Consider the following 23609-nt stretch of genomic DNA (forward strand, 5'->3'; position numbering starts at 1 on the left):
GGAGGGGCCCTGGAGCTGGCTTTGGACCTGGCTTCCTGGGTTTAGAACCTGGTTCTGCCTCCACCTTTCTTCAGCTGTAAGGGCAGCAGTCCTGCCGAGGGTGACCACAAGGGGGAGCAGCTGGCCTGGTACTGGCCTGGTGGTGCCGTGGTGACAGGGTGGACCACACCCTCTAAGGGAAGGGCTGGCTGGGAACAGCTAGGCTAGCCCCCCCATCCCCCAGCGGCTTCTCCTCCTAGCCCCTCCCATCTGCAGTCTGCACAGCCATCTGGTCTCCACCCTGGGGACATCCTTCCCACTCTCCCCAACTGGGGTTGAGTGGGGACTCTGATGAGGGGGTTGGTTGGGAGTGCCGAGGGTAGCTCAAACCCTTGGCAGCCCCGCCCTCTCAAAGGCCATTCAGTTCCTTCCCTGCGCCTTTTCTTCCTATGGCCTCTGACCTCCTCCTGCTGCTGGGCACATCCCAGGCCACAGCAAGTGGGACAAGAGTGTGGGAGGATACACAGAAAGTACTGGAAACTTGAACCGGGGCTGAGAAGTGAGAGTGACAGACACCAGGCAGAAGGACCAGCACTGAGACATAGAAGCCAAAGTAGAGAGACAAAGACAGAAAAACAGACTGCAGAGGGTGGGAAACAGAAATAAAAGAAAGATAGAGAAAAAACAGAAAAATCCCATACTCCAGATACAGGGAGAGAGGGACAGGCTGAGAGAGGGAGCAAGAAGGCGAGCCAGCCACAGGACAGCGTGGTCAGCGGCTGGATGGAGGGGCATCCCACAGACATGTAGTGGTCTGGGTCTGGCAGGGTGGGGTCACTGAGGCTGGGGGCATGGGAGGGGCAGGCATTCTGTTGTTGCTGTTGGCCGCCGGGACTGGGGCAGGAGTGGCCTGGAGTCCCCCCAAGGGAAAGTGTCCTCCACTCTGCTCCTGCTCCAAGGAAAGTACCCTGTGTGAGGGCTCCCCCGAGCTGCCCGAGAGCTTCTCCGCCACGCTTCTGTCACTGTGAGTGCCAGGCCCCGTGTGGGCCAAAAGGGAGGGAGGGAGGAGATCTGAGACTCCAGGTTTGGAGCCGGGTGCTGGGGTCTCGGATTCCTAGACACCACCGAAGAATTCTGGGATGCCTGAAAGATTTGGAAAGGTGCAAACTGGGGGAATCCCAAAAGGCCCCAGGGGTGGGGGTAGGGGCGGTGCGGACACTGAAGGTGCGATATCTAGGGGCTGAGAGCTGCCATGGACCTCAGCCACGTGTGGAGAGCATGGTGGCAGGAATAGAGGAAACACCCCGAGGCCAACATGGCAGGCCAGGGCCTCCAGGGAAGCCAAGGGCTCTGATTTAAGAGGGAATTGGAATGGTTTTTCTGCTCACTAATCTCTGCCCATGTCCCCAGCTCACTCGTCAGGATTGGGGTCTCCCAGCTGAGGGCTGGCAGTTTCCTGAAGATGCCATCCTTACACCTACTGTGAGTGTGGCCTGGGTGGATCCATGACCCACTGCTCAAGAGAATGGGTCTTCCTGCCTGTGGGGTGTGTGTGTGTGTGTGTGTGTGTGTGTGTGTGTGTGTGTGTGTGCGCGCGCGCGCGCGCACATGCATGGGTGTGTTCATGCACACGTGTGAGGATGTGTGTACATTGTGTGTGTTTATGGAAGCACCTGCGACCATTCACGTAGGCCCAGGCTTGCATGTGTGTCTTTGGGTTGGATGGGGGGAGGGGGCTAGGAGTACAGTGATAGATACTGGTCTGCAACTCTGAAAACACTGGCTTGCCCCCTTGCCAGCTTACTCACGTCCAATACCTTCTCTGTGATCGAGGATGACGCCTTCATGGGCCTGTCCTACCTGCAGTACCTGTGAGTACCTCCAGAGGCGGAGGAGGTGGAGGGGAGGGGGAGAAGGTGATCCTGGAGAGGGGCCTGAGCCACTCTGTGACTCCCAGAGGGATGGGAGGAAGGGAGGAGGTCGGGGAAGGAGGCATCTGGACAAGGGCAGGTCTCTAGGAGGAAGACTACAGTGTAGGCAGCCAAGGTCAGAAGTGAATCTCACTCCTGTGCATCAGTGAGGAAACTGGGGCTGGTGGCTCAATTCTGTAATCCCAGCTCTTCGGGAGGTTGAGGCAGAGAGATGGCTAATTGAAGGCCTACTTAGGCCCGGTCTCATAACAAGAAATAATAATAAGATAAAAAAAAAAAAAAAAAAAAAGACAAGAAATGTTTCTCAGGAGTAAGCAGGTCTAGTAGGCCTAGCGTGTGTGAGAACCTGGGTTTCAGTCACAGCCTGGAAAACCAAGAATTAGACTGGATACTCCAGGAATTGGGTGTATGAAGAAGTTAGGGGGGCAGGAAACATTGGGTTATCAGACCTGGTGGCAACTGCCTTTACCTGCTGAGGCATGCCCCGGCCCTGTTATCAGTTTCACGATGTTGTTTGCTCTGGGTATACTCATGAAAATCATGGTTGTTCTCACGGTGATGGCGACAGTGTGAACGTTAATGATGACGGTGATGCCGGTGGTGCCAGCTGAGGTTTTATAACAATGGTGCCAGTGTTGGCATCGTGGCAGCAGTCTTGGTTCGGATCCCAGAGGTGCGATGTTGAGGACAGTATCTGTGTTGTTGGCTTAGGGTTTGGCAACAGGTGTTGATGGAAGGTGTGGAGATGACAGCATGGTGCTGGGGTTAGCGGCAGTTATCGGTACCAAGTTGAAGGTGCCAACGGTAGTGTTGACTATACTGGTGTCACTGGTGCCAGGGTAATGGTGGCGGCGCTGGCGGCTGTGTTTATGATAAGCTTGGCAGCGAACAGTGGTTTCTTTGTGATCCCTCAAGGTGAGGGAGGAGAAAGCATGCCTTCCAGGGATTCCCAGGGCCATTTTCTCCAGCACCACAGTCCTCCCCCTCACTCCACACTCTCTCCACAGATTCATCGAGGACAACAAGATCAGCTCCATCTCCAAGAATGCCCTGAGAGGACTTCGCTCGCTCACACACCTGTGTGTATTTCCACAGCCCAGTCCTCCACCATAGGCAGCCCAACCCACCCTCCAGGCCGGAGCATCTCCCGGCTGTGGCTGACACTCTTTCTCCTCCCGCTCCATCAGAAGCCTGGCCAACAACCACCTGGAAGCTCTACCCAGATTCCTGTTCCGAGGCCTGGAGACTCTGACTCATGTGTGAGCACAGTCTTGGGGATGGGGGGGGGGGGGGGGGGGGGGGTGGGGGATGGGGTGGGGCGGTGGGGCACAGCTTGGGGATGCTTTCAGGGAGGGAGATCTGGACTTTCTTGGGTAGCATGTGTGACTATGCTCCTCTGCTGTCATCCCAGGGTGCCATTCTAGACCCACACCTGGGTTGGTGACTCTGCCTCTAAACCACGGAAACTGGGTCACAGCTTTCCTCCTGGCTTCTCCTCCCAGGGATCTCCGTGGGAACCCGTTCCAGTGTGACTGCCGAGTTCTTTGGCTGCTACAGTGGGTGCCTACGGTGAATGCCAGTGTGGGTACGGGGGCCTGTGCGGGCCCCTCTGCCCTTGCCCAAATGCAACTCAATCACCTGGACCCTAAGAAGTTCAAGTGCAAAACCACAGGTGAAGGCTTCCTGACCCCTCCTCAACTCCCAGCAGCAAGATGGGGTGGGGGTGGGGGGGTCAGAGCACAGGGCTGAGGAGATAACCTCTCTGCACCTCAGTTTCCTCACTCGTGAAGCAAGGATGTAAACAGTGGTCCCAGATGTCTGGGAGGAGTTAATGCTGGGTAGTGTTGATCTTTCGCAGGCAAGGCTGGCTTTGAACTTGTGATGCCCTTGCTTTCTGCACCTGCTGTGTGTGTGCTGAGGTTGAAAGCATGAACCACCAGGCTTGGTTTCTGCATAGCGTTTGGTGCCAGCCGTGGGACAAGAGGCCGTTATATTGTTGTTGTTGTTGTTGTTGTGTGTATGTGTGTGTGTCTGTGTATGGGTGTGTGCATTTGAGTGTAGATTTCCCCTGGAGTTACAGGCGGTTGTAAACAGTCCTGCTGGGAACCAAACTCCAGTTCTCTGCAAGAACAGCAAGCACTCCTAAGCCCGAGAGCTTACATCTCTGCGTCCCTTGTTCATTGCTATTTTTGTTTTCTGAGACAGCGTCTCACTATGTAGCCCAAGCTGGCCTTGAACTTGTGGCAATCGTCTGGTCTCAGCCTCCCGCTGCCAGGGTGGCAGGGGTGCACCGCCATGCCTAGCTCCCAAGAGGCTGTAAACATCCACTGAGGTCACTAATATAAAATTGACTCTTTTTCAAAATCCCTCCTTTGCACCCGTTTTGTGCTGGGAGCTGTGGGTACCTCCTTCCTGGAGCTTGGCTTCCTTTGGCTTTTCCACAAATATATAGAATATATTGTGATACTTTTCTGCGTGCTGCGTCACACGGGAGGACAGCAGCTACTCAGCATGCCCTGAGTCTTGTCGTCCCGAGGCTTCTGTTCAGAAAAAGTCAGGCAACCAAAACAGTCCAGAGTGATCCCTCCGAGATGGGGCGGCACAGGCCGAGGGTGGGGTACAGAGCCCACAGCCTGTGCGGGAAGCAGAGGAAGGGCTCAAACAGCCAAACAGCAAGGAATGTTTTGCTTCTACATTTTAAAGTGTGTGTGTGTGTGTGTGTGTGTGTTGTGTGTGTGCTGTGTGTGTATGAGTGTGTGTGTTTTTGTGTGTGTATATGTGTGTTGTGTGTGTATGTGTGTGTTGTGGGTGTGCTGTGTATGAGTGTGTATGTGTGTATATGTGTGTGTTTTTGTGTGTGTGTATATGTGTGTTGTGTGTGTGTATGTATGTGTGTGTTGTGTGTGTGTATGTGCATGTGTTAATGTGTGGGGCCATGGCACATGTGCAGATGTCAGGCAACAGGTGGGAGCCGGTTCTCTCCTTGCACCACATGGGTTCTACGGCTGAACTCAGCCCCATCAAATTTGGTGGCAATGCCCTTACCCACTGAGCCATCTCACCAGCCCAGGAGGGGACATGATTTTCTAAAGATTCTTCTGGGCGTGGTGGCACATGCTTGTAACCCCAGCACTGGAAGGGTGAGGGATGGAGGAAAGTGAGGCCAGTGTGAGCTATCTCAAAATGCAAAAACGGTACACAGAGAAGCCCTGTCTTGGAAAGCCAACTGGCAAAACAACTAAACAACAAGAGCAAAACAAAAACTCAAAGGACTTGGGCTGGTCAGATGGCTCAGTGGGTGAGGACGCTTGGCTCCAAGCTTGATGACCTGGGTTCAACCCCCAGAACCCATGTGATGGAAAGAGAACCAACTCCCACTTGACCTCTGACCTCCACATGTGTCACGCATGTGACCCCACACATAAACACCAGTGGGACCAGATGAGCTGTCTGCACGGTGGGGTACCTCCTAGTTGCTGCCCTTGTTTTTAATGGTTCAGGTCAGGTTGTGACCTCCCCATGTGCTTTTAGGTGTGGGGAAAAGGAGGTAAAAGAGGCCAGGTCCAACTCACGTTATGGTCGCACGATGAGGTGAATATCACATTTCGTGTCTGCTGTGATCTTGATCACATCTGGGGAATGTTTTAGTAGGTGTGCCAGGGCATTCTGGCTAGGCTGCCTGATGGTCATCTCCGATAGACGGAAAGTGTGTGTGTGCGTGTGTGTGTGTGTGTGTGCGTGTGTGTGTGTGTGTGTGTGTGTGTGCGTGTGTGTGTGTGTGTCTGTGTGTGACTATGGATTAAACTCAGAGCCTTCCTTACACAGATTAGGCATTCTACCACTGAGCCACACCCCAGCCCCTCACTGGGGGATTCTAGGCAGGGGCTCTACCACTGAGCCACACCCCAGCCCCTCACTGGGGGATTCTAGGCAGGGGCTCTACCACTGAGCCACACCCCAGCCCCTCACTGGGGGATTCTAGGCAGGGGCTCTACCACTGAGCCACACCCCAGCCCCTCACTGGGGGATTCTAGGCAGGGGCTCTACCACTGAGCCACACCCCAGCCCCTCACTGGGGGATTCTAGGCAGGGGCTCTACCACTGAGCCACACCCCAGCCCCTCACTGGGGGATTCTAGGCAGGGGCTCTACCACTGAGCCACACCCCAGCCCCTCACTGGGGGATTCTAGGCAGGGGCTCTACCACTGAGCCACACCCCAGCCCCTCACTGGGGGATTCTAGGCAGGGGCTCTACCACTGAGCCACACCCCAGCCCCTCACTGGGGGATTCTAGGCAGGGGCTCTACCACTGAGCCACACCCCAGCCCCTCACTGGGGGATTCTAGGCAGGGGCTCTACCACTGAGCCACACCCCAGCCCCTCACTGGGGAATTCTAGGCAGGTTTGTCTTCTGTGCCCCCGGTTCCAGTTGGGGAGAGTGAAATTTGTGGATAGCTGGCTGCCTGAGCCACATATCCCCAAGTGCTCATGGTAACAGAGTATAACTCATAGCAATGTTTTTGTAAAATTAACTGAGTCACTAAACATGCCGTTTGCTTTGTTTTGTGTTTCTGAGACAGGGTCATGCTATGTAGTCCAGGCTGACCAGCAACCAGAGATCCTCCTGCCTCAGCTTCCCAAGGCTGTGACCACAAGCATGTGCCACAGCATCTGGCCAAAACCTGGTTTCCAAGGGACTATTTGACGATGCCACACAGCTTTGAAAAGACAGATGTTGGAGTTTCTGAGAGCTAACACATCTGTAAATGAAAAGGTTCCATTCTATAGGTCCCTATATGGTAAACACCATGAATTCTCATTTCAAAGATGTGCTAGCTAACCAAGGCCCAGCAATGAGGTCCCCTGCCCACCCCCAGGCACCCCTGACTCTCTTGCTGCCCCTAGAACTGTCCTGGCTCCAGACTGTTGGGGAGTCGGCACTGAGCGTGGAGTCCTTCTCCTACCAGGGGGAACCTCATATGGTCCTGGCACAGCCCTTCGCTGGCCGTTGCCTTATCCTGGTCTGGGACTACAGCCTGCAGCGCTTCCGGCAGGAGGAAGAGCTGTCTGGTGAGCTCCCCTCCTGTCCTGGCCTCTCCCCTCCTATATCCCCGGTGGGCGGCCACTGATTCTGACTGTGTCCCACTCTCCCTACAGCGCCCTCTGTCGTGTCCTGCAAGCCTCTGGTGCTGGGACCACGCCTCTTCATCTTGGCTGCCCGCCTGTGGGGAGGCTCACAGCTGTGGTCTCGGCCCAGCCCCGACCTGCGCCTGACTCCAATGCAGGTCCTAGCCCCTCAGCGACTGCTGCGACCCAATGATGCTGAGCTCCTGTGGTTGGATGGGCAGCCTTGCTTCGTGGTGGCCGACGCCTCCAAGGCTGGCAGCACCACCCTGCTGTGCCGCGACGGGCCCGGCTTCTACCCGCGCCAGAGCCTGCATGCCTGGCACCGCGACACCGACGCGGAGCCCCTGGAGCTGGATGGCCGACCACATCTGCTACTTGCTTCGGCCTCCCAGAGGCCTGTGCTTTTTCATTGGCATGGTGGCCGTTTCGAGAGGCGCACGGACATCCCAGAGGCAGAGGACGTCTATGCCACGAAACACTTTCAGGCCGGTGGAGACGTGTTCCTGTGCCTGACAAGATACATTGGGGACTCCATGGTGAGGCTGGAGGGCAGGCAGTGGAAGCCAGGCCTGATCACTTCTAGTGACCCTCATTTGACAGGGGGCTGGGCCACTGTTTCAGCGCAACCCCTCACTGGTGAATACAGGCACAGGTTCTACCACTAAGTCTCACTCACCTACAACCAATCGCTGATGAATTCTAAGCAAGCCCCACCAAGCCAGGCCCCAACTCCTTTCTAGTGAATTCCAGTCATGAGCTTTAGTGGTGAGCCACACTGCCAACCCTTACTGGTGAATTCTTTTTTTTTTTTTTTTGGTCTTTTCGAGACAGGGTTTCTCTGTGTAGACCAGGCTGGCCTCGAACTCACAGTGATCCACCTGCCTCTGCCTCCCAGCCTTACTGGTGAATTCTAAGCAAGAGCTTGCCTGCTAAACTATAGGCCTTGGGGGTCTTAATATGTAGTCCAGGCTAGCCTCAATCTCATGATTGCCCTGCCTCAGCCCTGTGCTGGTATAACTGGGGTGTGCCAACATGACCTGCTGGAAGATTCTGATTCTACTCTGCTAGGCTTGGCACTGTAACTCTGGAACATTCCAGGATGATAGTTGACTCGGTCCACGCCCTTCCCATTGGAACACTACACCCTTAAGGATGAGTTGGTGTGAGGCCCTGCTCACCGCCTCCAGGACTATCAGAGTGAGGGGTCTCCAGGAGGAGATAGGAGTGGGAATAGAAAAGGTAGAAACTGGGTGATGCTGTGGCCAGAGCAGATGGGGCGAACAGGCATTCCGAGTGGCATGTAAGGGAGAGAGAAAGGTCTAGAACAATGCCTTGCTCTGAGCAGAACAATGTTATATACAGGTTTAAAAAGCTTCTGGGTGCAGTGCTGGTGTCACACAGTCCTGTCATCTTAGCACCAGGGAGGCAAAAAGATGGTGAATTTGAGATCAGTCTATTAGTGATTGCCAGCCTGGAAAGAGTCTAAAAAAATAAAAAAGCTATGGGTAAACTGAGGACATAACGGCTCATGTTACAAATCCTCCAGAACCTCAAGGACGACAGGCAGGCCAGGTGCCTCAAACCCAGGCAGCGTCTAACTGGCTTCCAAATCCCGCAGGTGATGCGCTGGGACGGCTCCATGTTCCGTCTGCTGCAGCAACTTCCATCTCGAGGCTCCCACGTCTTCCAGCCACTGCTGATTGGCAGCGACCAGTTGGCCATCCTGGGCAGCGACTTTGCCTTCAGCCAGGTCTTTCGCCTTGAGCCTGATAAAGGAACCCTGGAGCCACTACAGGAGCTGGGGCCCCCGGCCTTGGTGGCACCCCGAGCCTTTGCCCAAGTCACCGTAGCGGGGAGACGCTTCGTATTTGCAGCGTGCTTCAAGGGCCCCACACAGATCTACCAGCACCACGTGTTGGACCTCAGTGCCTGAGGCTGGCAAGGACCCCGGATGTGGTTGTGGGCACCCTGGGACATCCGGGTACCCTCTCGGCTGTGCGATACAGACCACTAGCCGAGTGCGTCAGCCTGGGTCAGGCTTAATTCACCTTTTGGAGGATCTGCACCTTAGGGGCCAATGGGAGGAGGTCTCTCTGCTCCCGAGCAAGTTTGGGGCCCTTGCAGTCTGAAGCCACATTTTGCCCGAGGACAGATGCCCCTGTATACATCGACTTGGGAGCTCAGCCCAGGACACAGCATGGATCTGGGATATGGAAATCAAGAGAGCCTTCTGCATAGCTGCAAGAGGTCTGGCAGTCCTGCTGCCTTCAAGGTCTGGTTTGATCCTGTTCCATAGAAAGCACTGAGGATACTCCTTTCCACTCAGACCCAATCTGACCGTGGGCTTTTGCGGAGGAGTACGTGTCTCTGTGACGTCACGGTTGCTGGGCAGTTTCCGGGCCTGAGTTCTTTGCTGCTTATGCTAGTGTCCCCGCCAGAGGCTGATTCGGGGCGGGTTTTTTTTTTTTTTTTTTTTTTTTTTTTTTTTTGTCACTTCTACGCATGCGCAGAAAAAGTGAAGCGGTAAAGTGTCGCAGAAATCCCTGGGTACCGCTTCCCAGAATGTGACAGGGGCAAGAACAGAAAGTGTGAGTTCAATAAATGGCCTGAGCACTCGACACCCCACCCCACCCCCGCCCCCAGTCTGTGTGCTCAAGGCGGGAGGGTCTTGTTGAGTGGCAGGTGATGGTCCGGGTCTTTTCAAAGGTTTAAGCATTTTTCCGTGGTGGCTCATGGGGATCATTCTGCAGGTCCTGATGGGTACGAGGGGGGGGGGTCTCAAGAGAGCCTGGGGTCAGTGGGGGGTCTCACTGTGTGGCCACTGTATATTATTAGTGGTGTCCTGGGGGAGTAAGGTCTCTCTCATGATACAGTGAGGTCTCAGCATGAATGAGGCCACTGCGGGGACGTGGCGCACAGGGGGCGGGGGCTAAACTATCTGGGTAGCCCCAACAAGGTGTGGTGACCCTATTATACGGCTATTCACAATGTCAACCAGTGTATCCACACTGAATGCAATTAGGGCTCCTTTTCTCTCCCGAGGTGGAGTCCCTAGTTTACCATTAGAACATCTTAAGTGGCACAGGACGCTGCCCAGGGAAAGAAAGGAGAAGTCTCGCGTCCGTCCGCCATCAGGCCATGACACAACACGCAGGTCTAGGAGGGATTCAGTCACAAGCTCCTGCAAACCTGCGCCCGCCCTGTCAAGCCCTCCAGGTCCACCGCCGCATCTGCCCACCTCCTGGCTGCTCGCAGCCACACTCCAGACTGCACACGGAGTCTCTGGCTCAGCTGAGCATGATGTAAAAATCATTTTATATTAAAAACAAAGAGCCTGCTACCATGAGAGGTAAGATGAGGCCCAGGCAAGGCAGTGTCAGGTCAGGACAAGATTGGCCGTCTCAGCGTTCTAGCCTGCATCCAGAGTCAGGGCCTGGGCTCAGGGCATTCCGCACTTTTTTTTTTTTTTTAAACTGGTCCACCATTAGCAGTTGTGAGCAGAGCCTGGTAGAGGGAATGGGGCTCAGTATGCAAGAATCTCCCCAGGTACTTCTCCCCAGTGCAGGAATAATCCCATTTCAGCTTCCTCTTGTGATTGTCACCCCCATGCACCACCCCAAGCCGTCCTAGGTGTCATACCTGGTGTGATGAGAGGTGGCCCATCTCCTGGACGGTGACTAGGGGGAAAAAAGTTATAATGTCCAAATAAATCCTCCCCTGTTGGCGCTCTTCCCTTGGGCTAAAAGATTCTCAGCTTGCCCAGTTTCTTGGTGGGTTTTTCCACTGTAGCTTTATACAAAGCTGGGACCGAAGCCCTCTAGGGAGAGGCCTAGGGGACCTCATGGCAGAGTGCCTAGGCATGTCCTCTTAGCACAAGGCTTAGCTTTTGGGGGACACACCCAGAACCCATCTCACCTGGGCTTCTGGCTGAACTTGCATTTGCACTTCCCACCTGTTGGAGAGAGATGTGGTCAGAGGAAGGAACGCCCAGTCCCTTCCCTGCTCCCGCCCCCTCCCCAAAGCTCCTGTACTCACTCAGAAGGACTATGATGCCCAGGGCACAGAGAATTCCTGCACAGATGAGGCCGCCCACTCGGAGGCTGTGCCAGTCTGAGAGGGAGACAAAGGAGACCTCAAAGCTAAGCCTGGGCCCTCACCCATCTGTCCCCCCAAACTCACTTGACGGCAGCAGGAAGAGAAAAGCAAACTCCAACCCCACTGCATACATACTGCAGTTCACAGCCAAGCAAACAAGATGCTTCATGCCCATCTGGGTGCAGAGAAGCCCCTCCGAGGGGAAAGGGTCAGTCTTGGGGATACAAAGTCAGGGAGGGTGGGTCTCGAGAGAGATTGGTCGAGCAAGGGCTCTTTGAGGAGGCCCCGTTGGGCCAGAGAGCTGCAGGAAGTCAGAGGTGGCCCTGACATATGGAGGAAGTAGGCAGCAGGTGCAGAGGTTCTGAGCTGGACCTCGGGTAAAGGGCAGTGGAGAAGGAGAGGGCAGGGGGCAAGGGGCAGCTCCTGGCGGAAGCCGGAAGCAGAGAAGGTTGGGGTAGAGTCTTTCTGGTGGTTGACCTGAACCTAAGCCCCTTGTGGACTTGGACTCAGGTCTGTCTTGAATTTTCCCTCGAGGCTGCTTTCCTTTCATCTCCCTGGATGCTCAATGATCCGATCCAAACCCTTTCCTACCCTGGCCCCTGGGTCACTGTGAACTGCCAGCCATCCTTGTGTGGGACCCTCGGCATAAAATAATGCACAGGACTGGGAAGACGTGAAGAAGAGACCTCTGTTCTTACCATAGTAGAAAGGGCTGTCTTTATCTGCAAAGAGAAAGGACACACACATGATTCTGAGATGATGGCAGGTGTCTTGGGTGAGTGGGATGCAGGGGTGGGGGCTCTGACTTACCTTCAGGGTCATTGGCATCCAGAGCAGGCAGGCCTGAGGGGAACAAGTAAAAATAAGTGATGGTTGAGGTGGCCTTAGCAGAATTCTCAGCAGGCTCCATGGGGGTTTGCTGCCTGTGAGAAATGTCCCATGGGGGAACAGTCCCACCTCACAGTGCACAGCATCTAGTCCTGCCTGGACATGTATCTTCCTGGAGATTAGGGCTCACACACGCTCACACACACACACACACACACACACACACACACACACACACACACACACCCCACCACCACCCCTGAGTCATGCCAGCACTTTGCCGCCAGAAATGGATCCTATTTCGGGTAGTTTTTGGCCACTGTCTGAGTGAATGTTTCCAGACACGAGGTGGCTGGGCCACGCCTCCTGCAGGAGACGCCTTGTTGTTCAAGGCAGCAGATGGTTCCTGTTCCCAGGACTGCTTCCTCCACGCCCGCCCACCTTCCTCGGCCCCACCATAACGACACCCCACGGTTATCAGCTCTGCTGGCCATTCCCCCTTTGAAATGACTCACAGTCGGCAACTTCAATACAGCCTTAACATCCCTTTTCCAAACAGAATGCTACTTGTGCCCAAAGAATAAATAAAATAACGTGGTTTAAGAGGGTGGGGGAGGGGGACTGGAGAGAGTAGTTAAGAACACTGACTGCACTTGCAGAGGACCCAGTGTAGTCCCAGCACCCATGTGATGGCTCACAACCATCTGTAACTCCAGCTCCAGGGAACCTGGCGCCCTCCTCTGGCTTTCACAGTCACCAAGCACATACACGCAGACAAAACAACCATATAGTAAATAATTCAAAAATTAAAATTAAAAAAGGTGGCTCTCAAAAAAAAAAAGGTGGCTCTCACCTACGGAAAGACACCCAAGGTTGTACTCTGGCTGCCACATGCACAAACACACATGTGCATGCACAGCTGCACACATATGAACACGCACAGCCATGCACATGCAAAGAAGAGGAAGGAAGAAGTCGGGCGGTGGTGGCGCACGCCTCTAATCCCAGCACTCAGGAGGCAGAGGCAGGTGGATCGCTATGAGTTCAAGGCCAGCCTGGTCTAGGACAGCCAAGGCTACACAGAGAAACCCTGTCTTGAAAAACCAAACCAAAACAAATAAAAACAAAACAAAACAAACATGACAACAACAAGGCATAAGGATTAAATTCTGGCTGAGAGCCCATCTGGCTTCGGCCCGGGCCTGAGTTCTGCCAAAGGGATAGAAGCAATGCTTGATTATTTATGAGGCACACATGCTCAGGGCCCACTCCACCCAGGCCCTGTTGCACTGCTGTTCGAACATTAACTCATTTAAGCCTCGCCAAAAACCCCTGTGACTAAGTGACATTTTCAATCTGTGTTTTCATGGATGGGGAAACTGAGGCACAAGGTACTCGGGTTACCTACTACATCACTGCTAGGCCCCCAGTTGCATCTGGGCAAACAGTGTAAGGAGGCTATGACACATCACAACAGTACTGGGCCGAGCCTTTTGCTTGGTGTCATCGAAGATTAAGTGGCATCTCCCAGTGGAAACACAGGTGGGGAGGTGGTGGGGTGGGAGGGAAGGAAGAGAGAAAGAGGGGGGTGGGCAGGTCCGGGGGGAAAGGTGGTTTGGTGGCCTGATACCTACCTCCTAGGAGGAACAGGAAGCTCAGAGCCATCTCTTGCATGTCGCAATGCCGACCTAGAGGAATCCAGAGAACAGGCCCAGCCTTAGCAGGGCGACCAGGACGTAAGGCCCCGTGACTCCGTTTTACCTGTTGCTCACCAGGAACACAACCCAGGGTACACACAGGAAAGCTGGCAGTGAACCTGAAGCTCACTGGTCTGGGAGATAAGGAGCCCCAAAGTCAAGCGGGGGCTGGGCAAGTACTCGGGTACAAAGGAACAGGGTTTGCGTTCGAATACGCCATTTTCCTGTGAATGAATCTTCTCTTGGAGGGGGGAGAGTGGGGTTTCGCTTGAATTTGCCATCCCTCTGCCTCAGCTCTCCAAGTGCTAGGATTACATGTGTGTACCCTCACATCTAGCTTGTTACCCTCGTCTGCAAGATGGGGAAACTGAGGCTCTGAGACAGGAAAGCTGGTGTCCACGATGACTTGTCAGGAAAGCATGGTTTATACAATGCCTCTCCTCCCATCAGCTGTTCATAACTCAGAACCGTGAGGGCCTGAGGGTGTTTTGGGGAATAGGGTGACAAGAGCCAGGTGGCGGGAGGCCCGGGTTCTGGGAGTGGCTCCTACAGACAGCTTGGAGCCTGCCCGGCTCTGCCCACACACGGATGGCTTCTAGCTGGGGCCTGAGCTGACTCCCTGAGCTGCTGGGTGGTTGTATAGGTGGGGAGCAGGGAGTAATGTCAAGCTGGCGAGACGCATGGAGAGGGGGGCCTGTCTGTAGCCTGACCTCCATTTTCTGCCCCACTCCGGGGTCTGTCCCTTCAGATCTCACTGAGCGTTGTCCCTAGTCCCAACTCAAGTCGAGCCGTTGCCCCTCCAGCCCCCACCCCTGGCTCAGCCTGTATGTTTACTCCTCACCTCAGCCCCTGGTGGGCCTCTCCTGGCCACAAACACTCCATGGTTCCCCAGCGAGGCTCACTCAGCACAGAGTTCCTTTCCATACAGCTCTGGCACTAACAGTCTGTCTGTCTGTCTGTCACCCTGAGGCCTGTAATAAACTCTTAGCCTCTGTGCACCTACTCTTGCCCTGCTCAACTGCCATGAGCTCATTTGCACACATGCATGCGTGTACAGAGACAGACAGACAGACACACACACACACACTCTAATCAAGATGGCAAGTGCCAACCCTTGTCCCCACTCCCCCACATGCTGGACACTGTCCAGTGACTATGTAGTGGTCCTTTAATCCTTTAATCCCTAGGATCCCCACCGTCACCTAAACAGCTAACTTTTTTCACCCACGCCCAAGCACACGCTTAGAGTGGGATGGAGCCACTGGCCACCGTGTGCTCGCAGACTGCTCTATTTATCTGGGAAATCCCTCAGCTTGTTTATTAGTCTGAGTCAGTCCCGGCCTATCATTCAAGCTACTAGGAAGCTGAAGCAGGAGAAATACTAATTCAAAGCCAACCTAGGATACAGAGTGCACACAAGGCCAGACTGAACTATTTAGTGAGGTGTTGTCACAAACTAAAAAGTTAAAGATACTGCTCAGTGGTAGAGCCCCTGCCTAGAATCCCCCAGTGAGGGGCTGGGGTGTGGTTTAGTGGTAGATCCCCTGCCTAGAGTCCCCCATGAGGGGCTGGGGCGTGACTCAGTGGTAGAGCCCCTGCCTAGAATCCCCCAGTGAGGAGCTGGGGTGTGGCTCAGTGGTAGAGCCCCTGCCTAGAGTCCCCCAGTGAGGGGCTGGGGTGTGGCTCAGTGGTAGAGCCCCTGCCTAGAATCCCCCAGTGAGGGGCTGGGGTGTGGCTCAGTGGTAGAGCCCCTGCCTAGAATCCCCCAGTGAGGGGCTGGGGTGTGACTCAGTGGTAGAGCCCCTGCCTAGAATCCCCCAGTGAGGGGCTGGGGTGTGGCTCAGTGGTAGAGCCCCTGCCTAGAGTCCCCCAGTGAGGGGCTGGGGTGTGGCTCAGTGGTAGAGCCCCTGCCTAGAATCCCCCAGTGAGGGTCTAGTAATGGAGGTTTGCTTAGCCTGATCTTCCGGCCTTTGATTTAATACCCTTTACACACACACACCATTAGTTCAGATTGAGCATATATTTCTTTTAGGAGATTTGGTGACTATTTCTCAGACCTCTATGGCCCCAGCAAGCTTTGGGGAGCTGGAGTAGTGGTTAGGGGTACAAGCGGTGGGTGCCTGTGGTGTAAGGCTGCCTGCCTCCTGATACTCTGTCACCAGTGTGTGTAAAAACACTATCCTTGACAGCTGGCTCCTGCTGAGTGCCCAGCCCATGCCAGCATTTTTCTCAGTTCAACCCTGACTCCCTCACATCATCTTCACAGCGTGATGAAATTGGCACTGTCGTGACCCCACACTGTTGTCACAGCCATCACATCTGAATTTACCCTAATGTTGTATGCTCTGTTGCCATGGCTGCTGGGTCTCACGTCATAACTCTACAGACCCCTCCAAGGCCTCAAAGGCCCACAACCTCCGATCTCCATAAAAACAAACCAAAAAATTTGGAGCCTGGGCAAAGGTAGGGAGTGGGGAAGAGACCGATTTTTCATCCACAGCCCTGCCTCTCCAGGCTTGACCCTGATATTCCTAGGGCTGCGGGAGCCCAGAACCTGCCGTCCACCCTCACTGTCTTGCGCCTGCTTCTGCGGGAACCACAGTAGGAGCCAGTGCAGGGAGAAAGAGCTTCGCCTGGGGCACCATCATCTACTTCCTGGCTGTGCCAGTCGGGGGACAGTTGCTACTGCCTGCCTGTTGCACTCTCTCCTCCTCCAAGAGGGTGAAAGGTGGTTGCATCTGCAGGGGTATGCTGCATAAACTCTTGTTATATGGGTCCCCCACATCTTCTAACCAAGCCCTACTTTACAGCCTCCCTAGATCACCCCTCTTTCCTGACACTTTCCTGATACTCATTTGTCATTCATGTGCCCCAATGCCTATCCATAAAGACACAACTCCATGCTTCACCCTCCAGTGCACTTAAATTACTCTTTTTTTAAACTCAATTACCCTTAGATACCCTCCCCCTTCCACCAAGAACTCCCCCCCGAAATCATGACACTATGGCATAATACTTCCTGTCCACTCAGATACCCTCACCCAGTTCAGATACCTCTGTTAAGCAAGCCCAGACTTCTCATCCACTCAGAACCCCGCTTCCAGGCTTCCCCAGTCCCACTACGAATACCAGATGGGGTTACCCCAGTTGTCTGATCCAGTCCCATAGGGGCAAGCCATAGGGGTCAGTCAGCAGACTCCCCAGAAGAGAATCTTTAAGCTGGAAGACTTTAGGGGTCTTTGACCCCCGTTTCTATGTAGTAGGGACAGTCAGAGGGAGAGTGGGGGAACAGAGCTCCAGGAGCAAGAGCCCCCCCACCCCCACCCCAGGCCGCTCACCTGACCGAGTAGCTCAACAGGCTGAGAGGTGGTTCTGGGAGAAAGCAGAAATGCGGGCTGCCACGCTGGGGCAGCCTTTATCCACAGCTGCCACGCCCTGAGCAAACCTGGGCAGGCAGGCACAAGTCAGGTCTCCCTGAGGCAAGAAAGGGACGCCCCCACTCCATTCCTCCCTTAAAGAGACAGTTCCTCCTAGTCCCTATCTACAGGAGCCTTAGGTGAAGGGAGGGGATCGGGGTGGGCTGCGGAGTGGCATCTGAAAGAGGGAAGGAGCTTTGTCCAGTCTCCTGAACCCCCAAGGAGAACAGGATGAAAAAGGTTCTGGGGTCCTTAGTGACAGGCCATCCTTTTGGGGTGTGATGTGGGGGAAAGTGGTACACCTGTGGGACCCTTCTCTGGTTTAGTTGTAGTGGTGGCATGGTGGGGATGGGGGTGGGGGTGGGGGCAAAAAGCTTTATCTCTGTTTGAGGCAAGGTGTCACTATGTAGCTCCCGCTGGCTGGCTGGGAACTCACATTGGAGGTCAGGCTGGGCTTGATCACATGGAGATCCACCTGTGTCTGCCTCCTCCTGAGGCCAGCTCTAGCTTTGTTTCGGTGGTGGGGCTGCCGGCATTTACAGGGAGTTAAAGCCTTCTCTCCCTCCTGGATTACCCCCCCCCCCCACACACACACACACAAGGTTTCTCTGTGTAGCCTTGGCTGTCCTGGACTTTGTAGACCAGGCTGTCCTCAAACTCACAGTGATCCACCTGCCTCTGCCTCCCAAGTGGTGGGATTAAAGGCCACGCCCGGCTCCTCCTGGATTCTTTTCTTGGCAGGGCTTAATAGAAGATACTAACTAGGGCAAAGTTGTAATAGGAAGGAGACGGTTGAATGGTGGGTAAGAGGTGGGGGGAGTTGTGGTTCTTGGGGGTCATAGACCAGGCCCCAGAAGACTGAGAACAGAACTGGCTGTTCATGTTTCTCCCAGAGACTCGGAGCTGACAGGTGGACGCTCCATCTACAAAGTGTGTGTGTGGGCGTGGATGTCAAAATCGCCTTCCTCCACTGAGATGAGCCTCCTGTACTCCGCAAGCCCCGCCCCCCGCCCTCCTGCTTTCCCTGTCCCCCCACCCCCCCGCCCCCCATGGCACTCCTTCCGCCTGGGGTCTGTGCAGGCTCCCACATGGTCCTCGTTGGAGGTGTCCCCTCCCCCAAAATTCTGCCTTCTTACACAGAAGGACTTTTGTCTGGGGGCTGGATGGAGAACAAGGCACCATTGAGTGGTTGGCAGAGGATTGGGGTCACCGGGAGGGGCAGGGCCAGGAAAGGGGTGGCTTCTATTCGGACACCAGCTGGACTCCAGACGACCCCCAACACTATGGTGGAGGCAGTGGGGTGGAGCCCCAGAGGCACTAGGACAGGGAGAGGCTGCTGTTGTGGCTGTGGAGGGGAGAGTTAAAGGGAATTGTGGGGCAAGGGTCTGCGGGGCAAGGGAAAGGACCGCCCCCGCCCCCACTTCCCATCAAGGCTCCCCTCTTTGACACAGCTCACTTAGCTATATTAGCTATGCTGCTTGGGACAACTCCTGAACCCCAGACCCTAGCTCCAGCAAGGCTTCTTGCCTCCCGTGAAGGATCGGATCTCAAGCAGGAGGCACAGGTAGAGACAGAAACACAGGGAGGACAAAGTTGGCAGAGATCTGGGCAAGGATGAAGTGCAGAGAATCCCAGGTTCCCCTTAGAGAATCTTTGTACCCAGCCACATAATGTCCTCCTCCCTCCCCGCCCCCCGCCCCCAAGCCAGGAGCTCGACTGCCGGGGGCGGGGCGGGGCGGGACACACGACCCCTCGGTGGTCCCAAGAGTAGGGTGGTGCCTCCCTCTGCTGGACATCATAAGAACTACATGCATTGGAGAGCAGAAGCAGGATGGTGGGAACGCTTGGGTCTCTGTCTTCACCCTTCCTGGGTTCCCTTCCAGGTACTGGAGGGACGAGGTGAGAATCATGAGCAAATCCTGAGGCAGGACGAGCGAGCGTGAGGGCCGACCCGCGTGGTGAGAACGACTGTCTTGTCTATGATGAGTGGTGCCCTGTGGTCAGATGTAAGTGCATCTCCAGGCACCTTGACCAAAAAACTAGGTGTGTGTGTATGTTGTGTACATGTGTAGAAGATAAAATATCTCTGGAGAGTCACACCTGTGTTGGGAGGGCACCTGGGTGAAGACAAGAGGAGAGATTTGTACTTCCTCTTATACTTTGGATTTTACACACTGAAAATGTACTGTCTTTTTTAAAAGCTTAATTGAGGGGGTTGGAGAGTTGGATGAACAGTTAAGGGTGCTAGTTGCTCTTGAAGAGGGCCTGACTTCTGTTCCCAGGACCCACCCCTCACAGCTGCTTGTAACTCTAACTCCTGGAGATCTGATGTCTTGGGGGCACCTGCAAACATGCACATAGCCATACAAAGACACATGAAAAGAATAAGCTAAGTATTTTTTTAAAAGCTTGTTTGGAACTGTAAAGGGTAAGACAGTCTGGCACACACCTGTAATCCTAACATTTGGAAGGCTGAGGTCAGAGGAATTTGAGTAGGAGCCCAGCCTGGGCTACACGGCAAGTCCTACATTAGCCCAAGATGTGTTGCAAGATCCTGTCTCGAGACTGTTTAAGATATTAGGTAAAATAAAACAAAAAACTAAAATGAATGTCCAGTCATTGTTCAGTGTCCACACATGTAGCCAGGGTGCTCTTACATAACAAAATGCTTATCTGTCCAAACCCCTAATTTACAACGCTGTAGTATTTGCCCAGAACCTAGCCATGTCTGCTGTAAAAACTAAAATACCTCCAGAGTACTTGTAATATTTAATACAGTGAAAATGTCAGGTAAATAGTTGCTGCTCTGTATTGTTGCTCTGGCAATTGTATTCATCCCAGATAGCGATGGGTGCTGCCCAACACATTTGTAGCCAACACCATGTTACAAGGTCAAAAGGTCAGGTATCCCCAGGAGAGCACATTCTCCCCCCCCCACCCCCCCCAGTACCTCTCTGCACTCTTCCCATACAGAACTGGCAGGTGCTGAGGGATGGTTGTATATACAAAATCTTTTGTAACAACATATACTAATATGGATGATAAGGTTACTGGATGTATCTTTCCTTCATGTTGCTTTATTTCAGTGTGTGTGTGTGTGTGTGTGTGTGTGTGTGTGTGTGTAGTGACCTCGGGGACCAGAAGAGGGTGTTGGATCCCCTGGAGCTGGAGTTTCAGGCTTATTGTGAGCTCTGCCCACCATAGAAACAGAATCTAAATCTTGGGCAAGAAAAGCTCCTAGCTAACCCATCTCACCTCATGCCTTTTTGAGGTCAGTTGGTCCAGAGCAACCTGTGGAACCTGGGAGAGACTCTGATTTTTCAGAGTTATTTTCTCTTACTTAATTAAAGAAAAAAAAATCCATCCTCCACTTGGCCTCTGAGCAACACAACATTTTCAGGAATTCAATGAAAGCCCAGAGTCATGGGTAATTGCGAGACGCCTCGAAGGTCATGGGGAACGGATCAAAGGCTCTTTCCAAGCCTATTAAGGGAGAGCTGTGTCCTCCTGGTCCAAAGAATGGAATCTACCTCTGGCCTTGGGTGGAGACATGACATTCTGATCTGCTCCAAAGATTAGAACATTACACACCATTGTCTCCTCCTGCCCTAGCTTGCTTCTTTTCTTATCTCCCTCCCCCCCTCCCCACACACCCCCCTCCTGTGTAGCCCTGGCTGTCCTGGAACTCTTGGTGTAGGCCAAATCTGTCCTCAGACTCAGAGATCCACCTGCCTCTGTCTGGGATCAAGAACGTATGCCACCGCCACTGCCTGGCCCCAGCTTGCTTTTGTTGCTGTCACTCTAGCACACCGACCAAACGTGACTTGTGGGGTAGGGAACAGGTTATTTCAGCCTGCACTCCAGCCTTGAGGGAAGGCAAAGCAGGAACTGGAAGCAGCAAGCATGGAGGGACACTGCTTGCTTGGTTTGCTCACACTCTCACACTTAGCTGCCTTTCCTATACAACCAATGATCACCTGTGTGTCGACCACAGGGGACTGAGTCCTGCTGCATCGTTAAGCAATCAAGGCACTCCCCCCCCCCCCCGCCACCCCACCCCTACCCCCCACATGCCCACAGGCCAGTCTGATCTAGGCAATTCTTCAATTGGGACTCAGGTGACTCTGGGCTGCAGTCAAGTTGACAGTTAAAGTTAACTAGGACACTTCTCTTGAGACTTAATCCGGCTGGGCCTGTCAGTCACCTGGCCGGATCATCCCTCGAAAGCTGATTTGCTAAAGTCATGCTAAGGAGATGGGAGGAATAATTATCCTTTTAATGCGATAATGTACTTACTCTTCACAGATTGAACAGCTTTTAACGCCGCGGCCCGATAGTGGTTCCGAGTTACCTCCGAAAGGCATGCCTTTCTCTTTCCTTACTGTCTTTCTTTCATGTACCTACTAAGGATCCTAAGCATGCTTTCTCTCCCCTGCACTCTGGATCACTTTGCTCTTTCTCCAGGATTAGCAGCAACCAGAGTCCGGCGATTGACGCCTGGGTGGGCTGAGTCTCTCAGTTAGTTTGGCCCCCTCAGCGCCTTCCCTGTCTGGGATCTATTCCCCTTAAAGAAGCTTGTTTCTTCACCCTGGACCCCACAACCTGGAAGCCCTTGGTCTGACTCCAACCATGGTAAGTTTCCTTTACTTCATAAAGTGTTTCAAAATAAGAAACAGCTGCTCTGGGAGGGGGGTGGGTTGTTGGAAATTTGATTCCAAGTGTAAGGTGTTGAGGAGCCCTAGAGCCTGCTCATAGATGGGTTAATGTGAGGTCATGGACGAGGGTTGGGTCCCTCTTTCCCGCTAGTCTAACCAGTAGGATGGATATTTTCTTTTCTTTTTCCTCAAGACAGGGCTTCTCTGTGTAGCCTTGGATGTCTTGGACTCATTTAGTGGACTGGGCTGGCCTCGAACTCATAGTGATCCCCTGTCTCTGCCTCCACCTCCCTGAGTGCTGGGCTGGGTTGTTGTTGTTGTTTCTTTTTTGGAGGGAGTATATTGTTGTTTGTTTGTTTCAAGACACGGTTTCACTGTGTAGTCCTGTCTGTTCTGGAACTCACTCTGTAGACCAGGCTGTCCTTGAACTCAGAGATCACACTGCTTCTGTCTCCCGAGAGTTGGGATCAAAGGTGTGCGCCAGCACCATCCAGCTACCAGGCTGCCCTGAATGGCGGGCATTCTGTCTTCTGCCATGGGGTAATGAGAAAGCCCTCGCCTGAGGCTGGCATACACTCTTGACCTTCCCAGGCTCCAGTTAATTCTAAGTGACCCAGCTTCAGGTCTTCTGCCAGGATGGCAGAAAATGGAGCAAGACATTTGGTAACGTTTAAAGACCAGGCTGTTTCCACACAGTGAACTCTTTTCTCGTTTCTCCTGGAAAGCCCAGTTGAACTAGACCCAAGCGCGGGCTGGCAGCGACAGTTGCAGTGAGGTTTGTCTCCCCAGGGTGACTGGGTCCCATCTGTCCTCCGTTTTAGTTGAGCATTGTCTAGCCCCAGGCTGGCTCCTGACAGGTGCATCTTTAGGGATGTCTGTGCAGCCAAGAACACCCCCCACCCTGCCAGGATGTCACTGGGGCCCCAGAAATCAGGGCATATCTGCCCACAGGGATGAGAAAGAAGGACAAAATATGGGCTAACCATAACCCAACGGTTTTGGCAAATTAATGGGCAAAAGTGCCTGGGGCAGGATGACACTGACAGGGCCTGTATAGCCCTGCTAACCTAGCACCAGGGAGACTGAGACAGGAAGAGCAGGCTTTCAAGGCCAGTCTGTGTGTTACAATATTGAGACTGTTTCAAAAAAAGAAAAAGAAGCTTTTAATCCCAGCACCAGGGAGGCAGAGGCAGAGGCAGGCGGATCTCTGTGAGTTCAAGGCCAGCCTGGATTACAGAGCTAGTTCCAGGACAGCCAGAGCTGTTACACAGAGAAAACCTGTGTCGAAAAACAAAAATAAAACAACAACAAGAACAACAAAACAAAACAAAGAAAGAAAGAAAAAGAAAATAGAAAAATAAAAGGAAATGAAAAGAAGAAGGACAACAAAAACAAACCAAATAGGCCAGGCAAGATGGTTCCAATGAGTAGAGGTGCTTGCTGCCAAGCCTGATGACCTGTATTCAAATCCCAGCCCCACATGTTGAGTGACACGAACAGATTCCTGCAAGTGGTCCTCTGATCTCCATGTGTGTTCGGTGGCACACCTACACAAATATATAAACACACACAAACAAATAATTAAACTTCCTATAAAGTCACCAAGGAGGACGGACAGACAACTTGAGGAGCGATGACTACAGCAAAGACTTTATGTGGGGACTTTTGGGGGGTTTCTGGTGTAAAAACCAAGGCCTGCCACACACTTACAGTCTTGGGATAGTTAGAGAGCAAAGAGTAGAAGGGAACCAGAAAGATCGACCTCTCTCTGTCTCTGTCTGTCTCTCTGTCTGTCTCTGTCTCTTTTTCTTTGAGACAGGGTTTCTCTGTGTAGCCCTGGCTGGCCTCAAACTCACAGAGATCCACCTGCCTCTGCCTCCC

At 53.6% G+C, this 23609-nt stretch overlaps 2 protein-coding genes across 2 annotated transcripts; one reads left to right on the forward strand and one right to left on the reverse strand.

The window, feature by feature from the left end:
• The first annotated feature begins 669 nt into the window (after positions 1 to 669).
• Lgi4 (leucine rich repeat LGI family member 4) lies at positions 670 to 9033 on the forward strand. The gene is made up of 9 exons (XM_051162707.1): positions 670 to 1003; positions 1390 to 1461; positions 1779 to 1850; positions 2918 to 2989; positions 3098 to 3169; positions 3413 to 3582; positions 6816 to 6980; positions 7068 to 7573; positions 8656 to 9033. The coding sequence occupies exons 1-9, from the start codon at positions 831 to 833 to the stop codon at positions 8968 to 8970; spliced, it is 1617 nt and encodes a 538-aa protein (XP_051018664.1). The 5' UTR covers positions 670 to 830; the 3' UTR covers positions 8971 to 9033.
• Positions 9034 to 10521: 1488 nt separating this feature from the next.
• On the reverse strand, positions 10522 to 17105 carry Fxyd3 (FXYD domain containing ion transport regulator 3). The gene is made up of 8 exons (XM_051162078.1): positions 16996 to 17105; positions 13595 to 13648; positions 11943 to 11975; positions 11831 to 11854; positions 11073 to 11147; positions 10953 to 10989; positions 10677 to 10714; positions 10522 to 10541 (listed from the first exon to the last, which is right to left on the reverse strand). Exons 2-8 carry the CDS (start codon positions 13632 to 13634, stop codon positions 10522 to 10524), a joined length of 267 nt encoding a protein of 88 aa, XP_051018035.1. The 5' UTR covers positions 13635 to 13648; positions 16996 to 17105.
• Positions 17106 to 23609: the final 6504 nt, after the last annotated feature.

This window comes from Acomys russatus, chromosome 19 (genome assembly GCF_903995435.1).
Source record: "Acomys russatus chromosome 19, mAcoRus1.1, whole genome shotgun sequence".
Lineage (NCBI taxonomy): Eukaryota > Metazoa > Chordata > Mammalia > Rodentia > Muridae > Acomys > Acomys russatus.

What these genes read in the sequence shown, in the direction of transcription:
- Lgi4 (XM_051162707.1), top strand. Translation starts at nt 831, where the DNA reads ATGGGAGGGGCAGGCATTCTGTTGTTGCTGTTGGCCGCCGGGACTGGG. An exon ending in CTTCGCTCGCTCACACACCT is followed by an intron (nt 2,990 to 3,097) that starts GTGTGTATTTCC and finishes CCGCTCCATCAG; the next exon opens with AAGCCTGGCCAACAACCACC. An exon ending in CTGGAGACTCTGACTCATGT is followed by an intron (nt 3,170 to 3,412) that starts GTGAGCACAGTC and finishes TTCTCCTCCCAG; the next exon opens with GGATCTCCGTGGGAACCCGT.
- Fxyd3 (XM_051162078.1), bottom strand. Translation starts at nt 13,634, where the DNA reads ATGCAAGAGATGGCTCTGAGCTTCCTGTTCCTCCTAGGAG. An exon ending in CTTCCTGTTCCTCCTAGGAG is followed by an intron (nt 11,976 to 13,594) that starts GTAGGTATCAGG and finishes TGTTCCCCTCAG; the next exon opens with GCCTGCCTGCTCTGGATGCC. An exon ending in GCCACCTCTCATCACACCAG is followed by an intron (nt 10,542 to 10,676) that starts GTATGACACCTA and finishes TCCCTCTACCAG; the next exon opens with GCTCTGCTCACAACTGCTAA.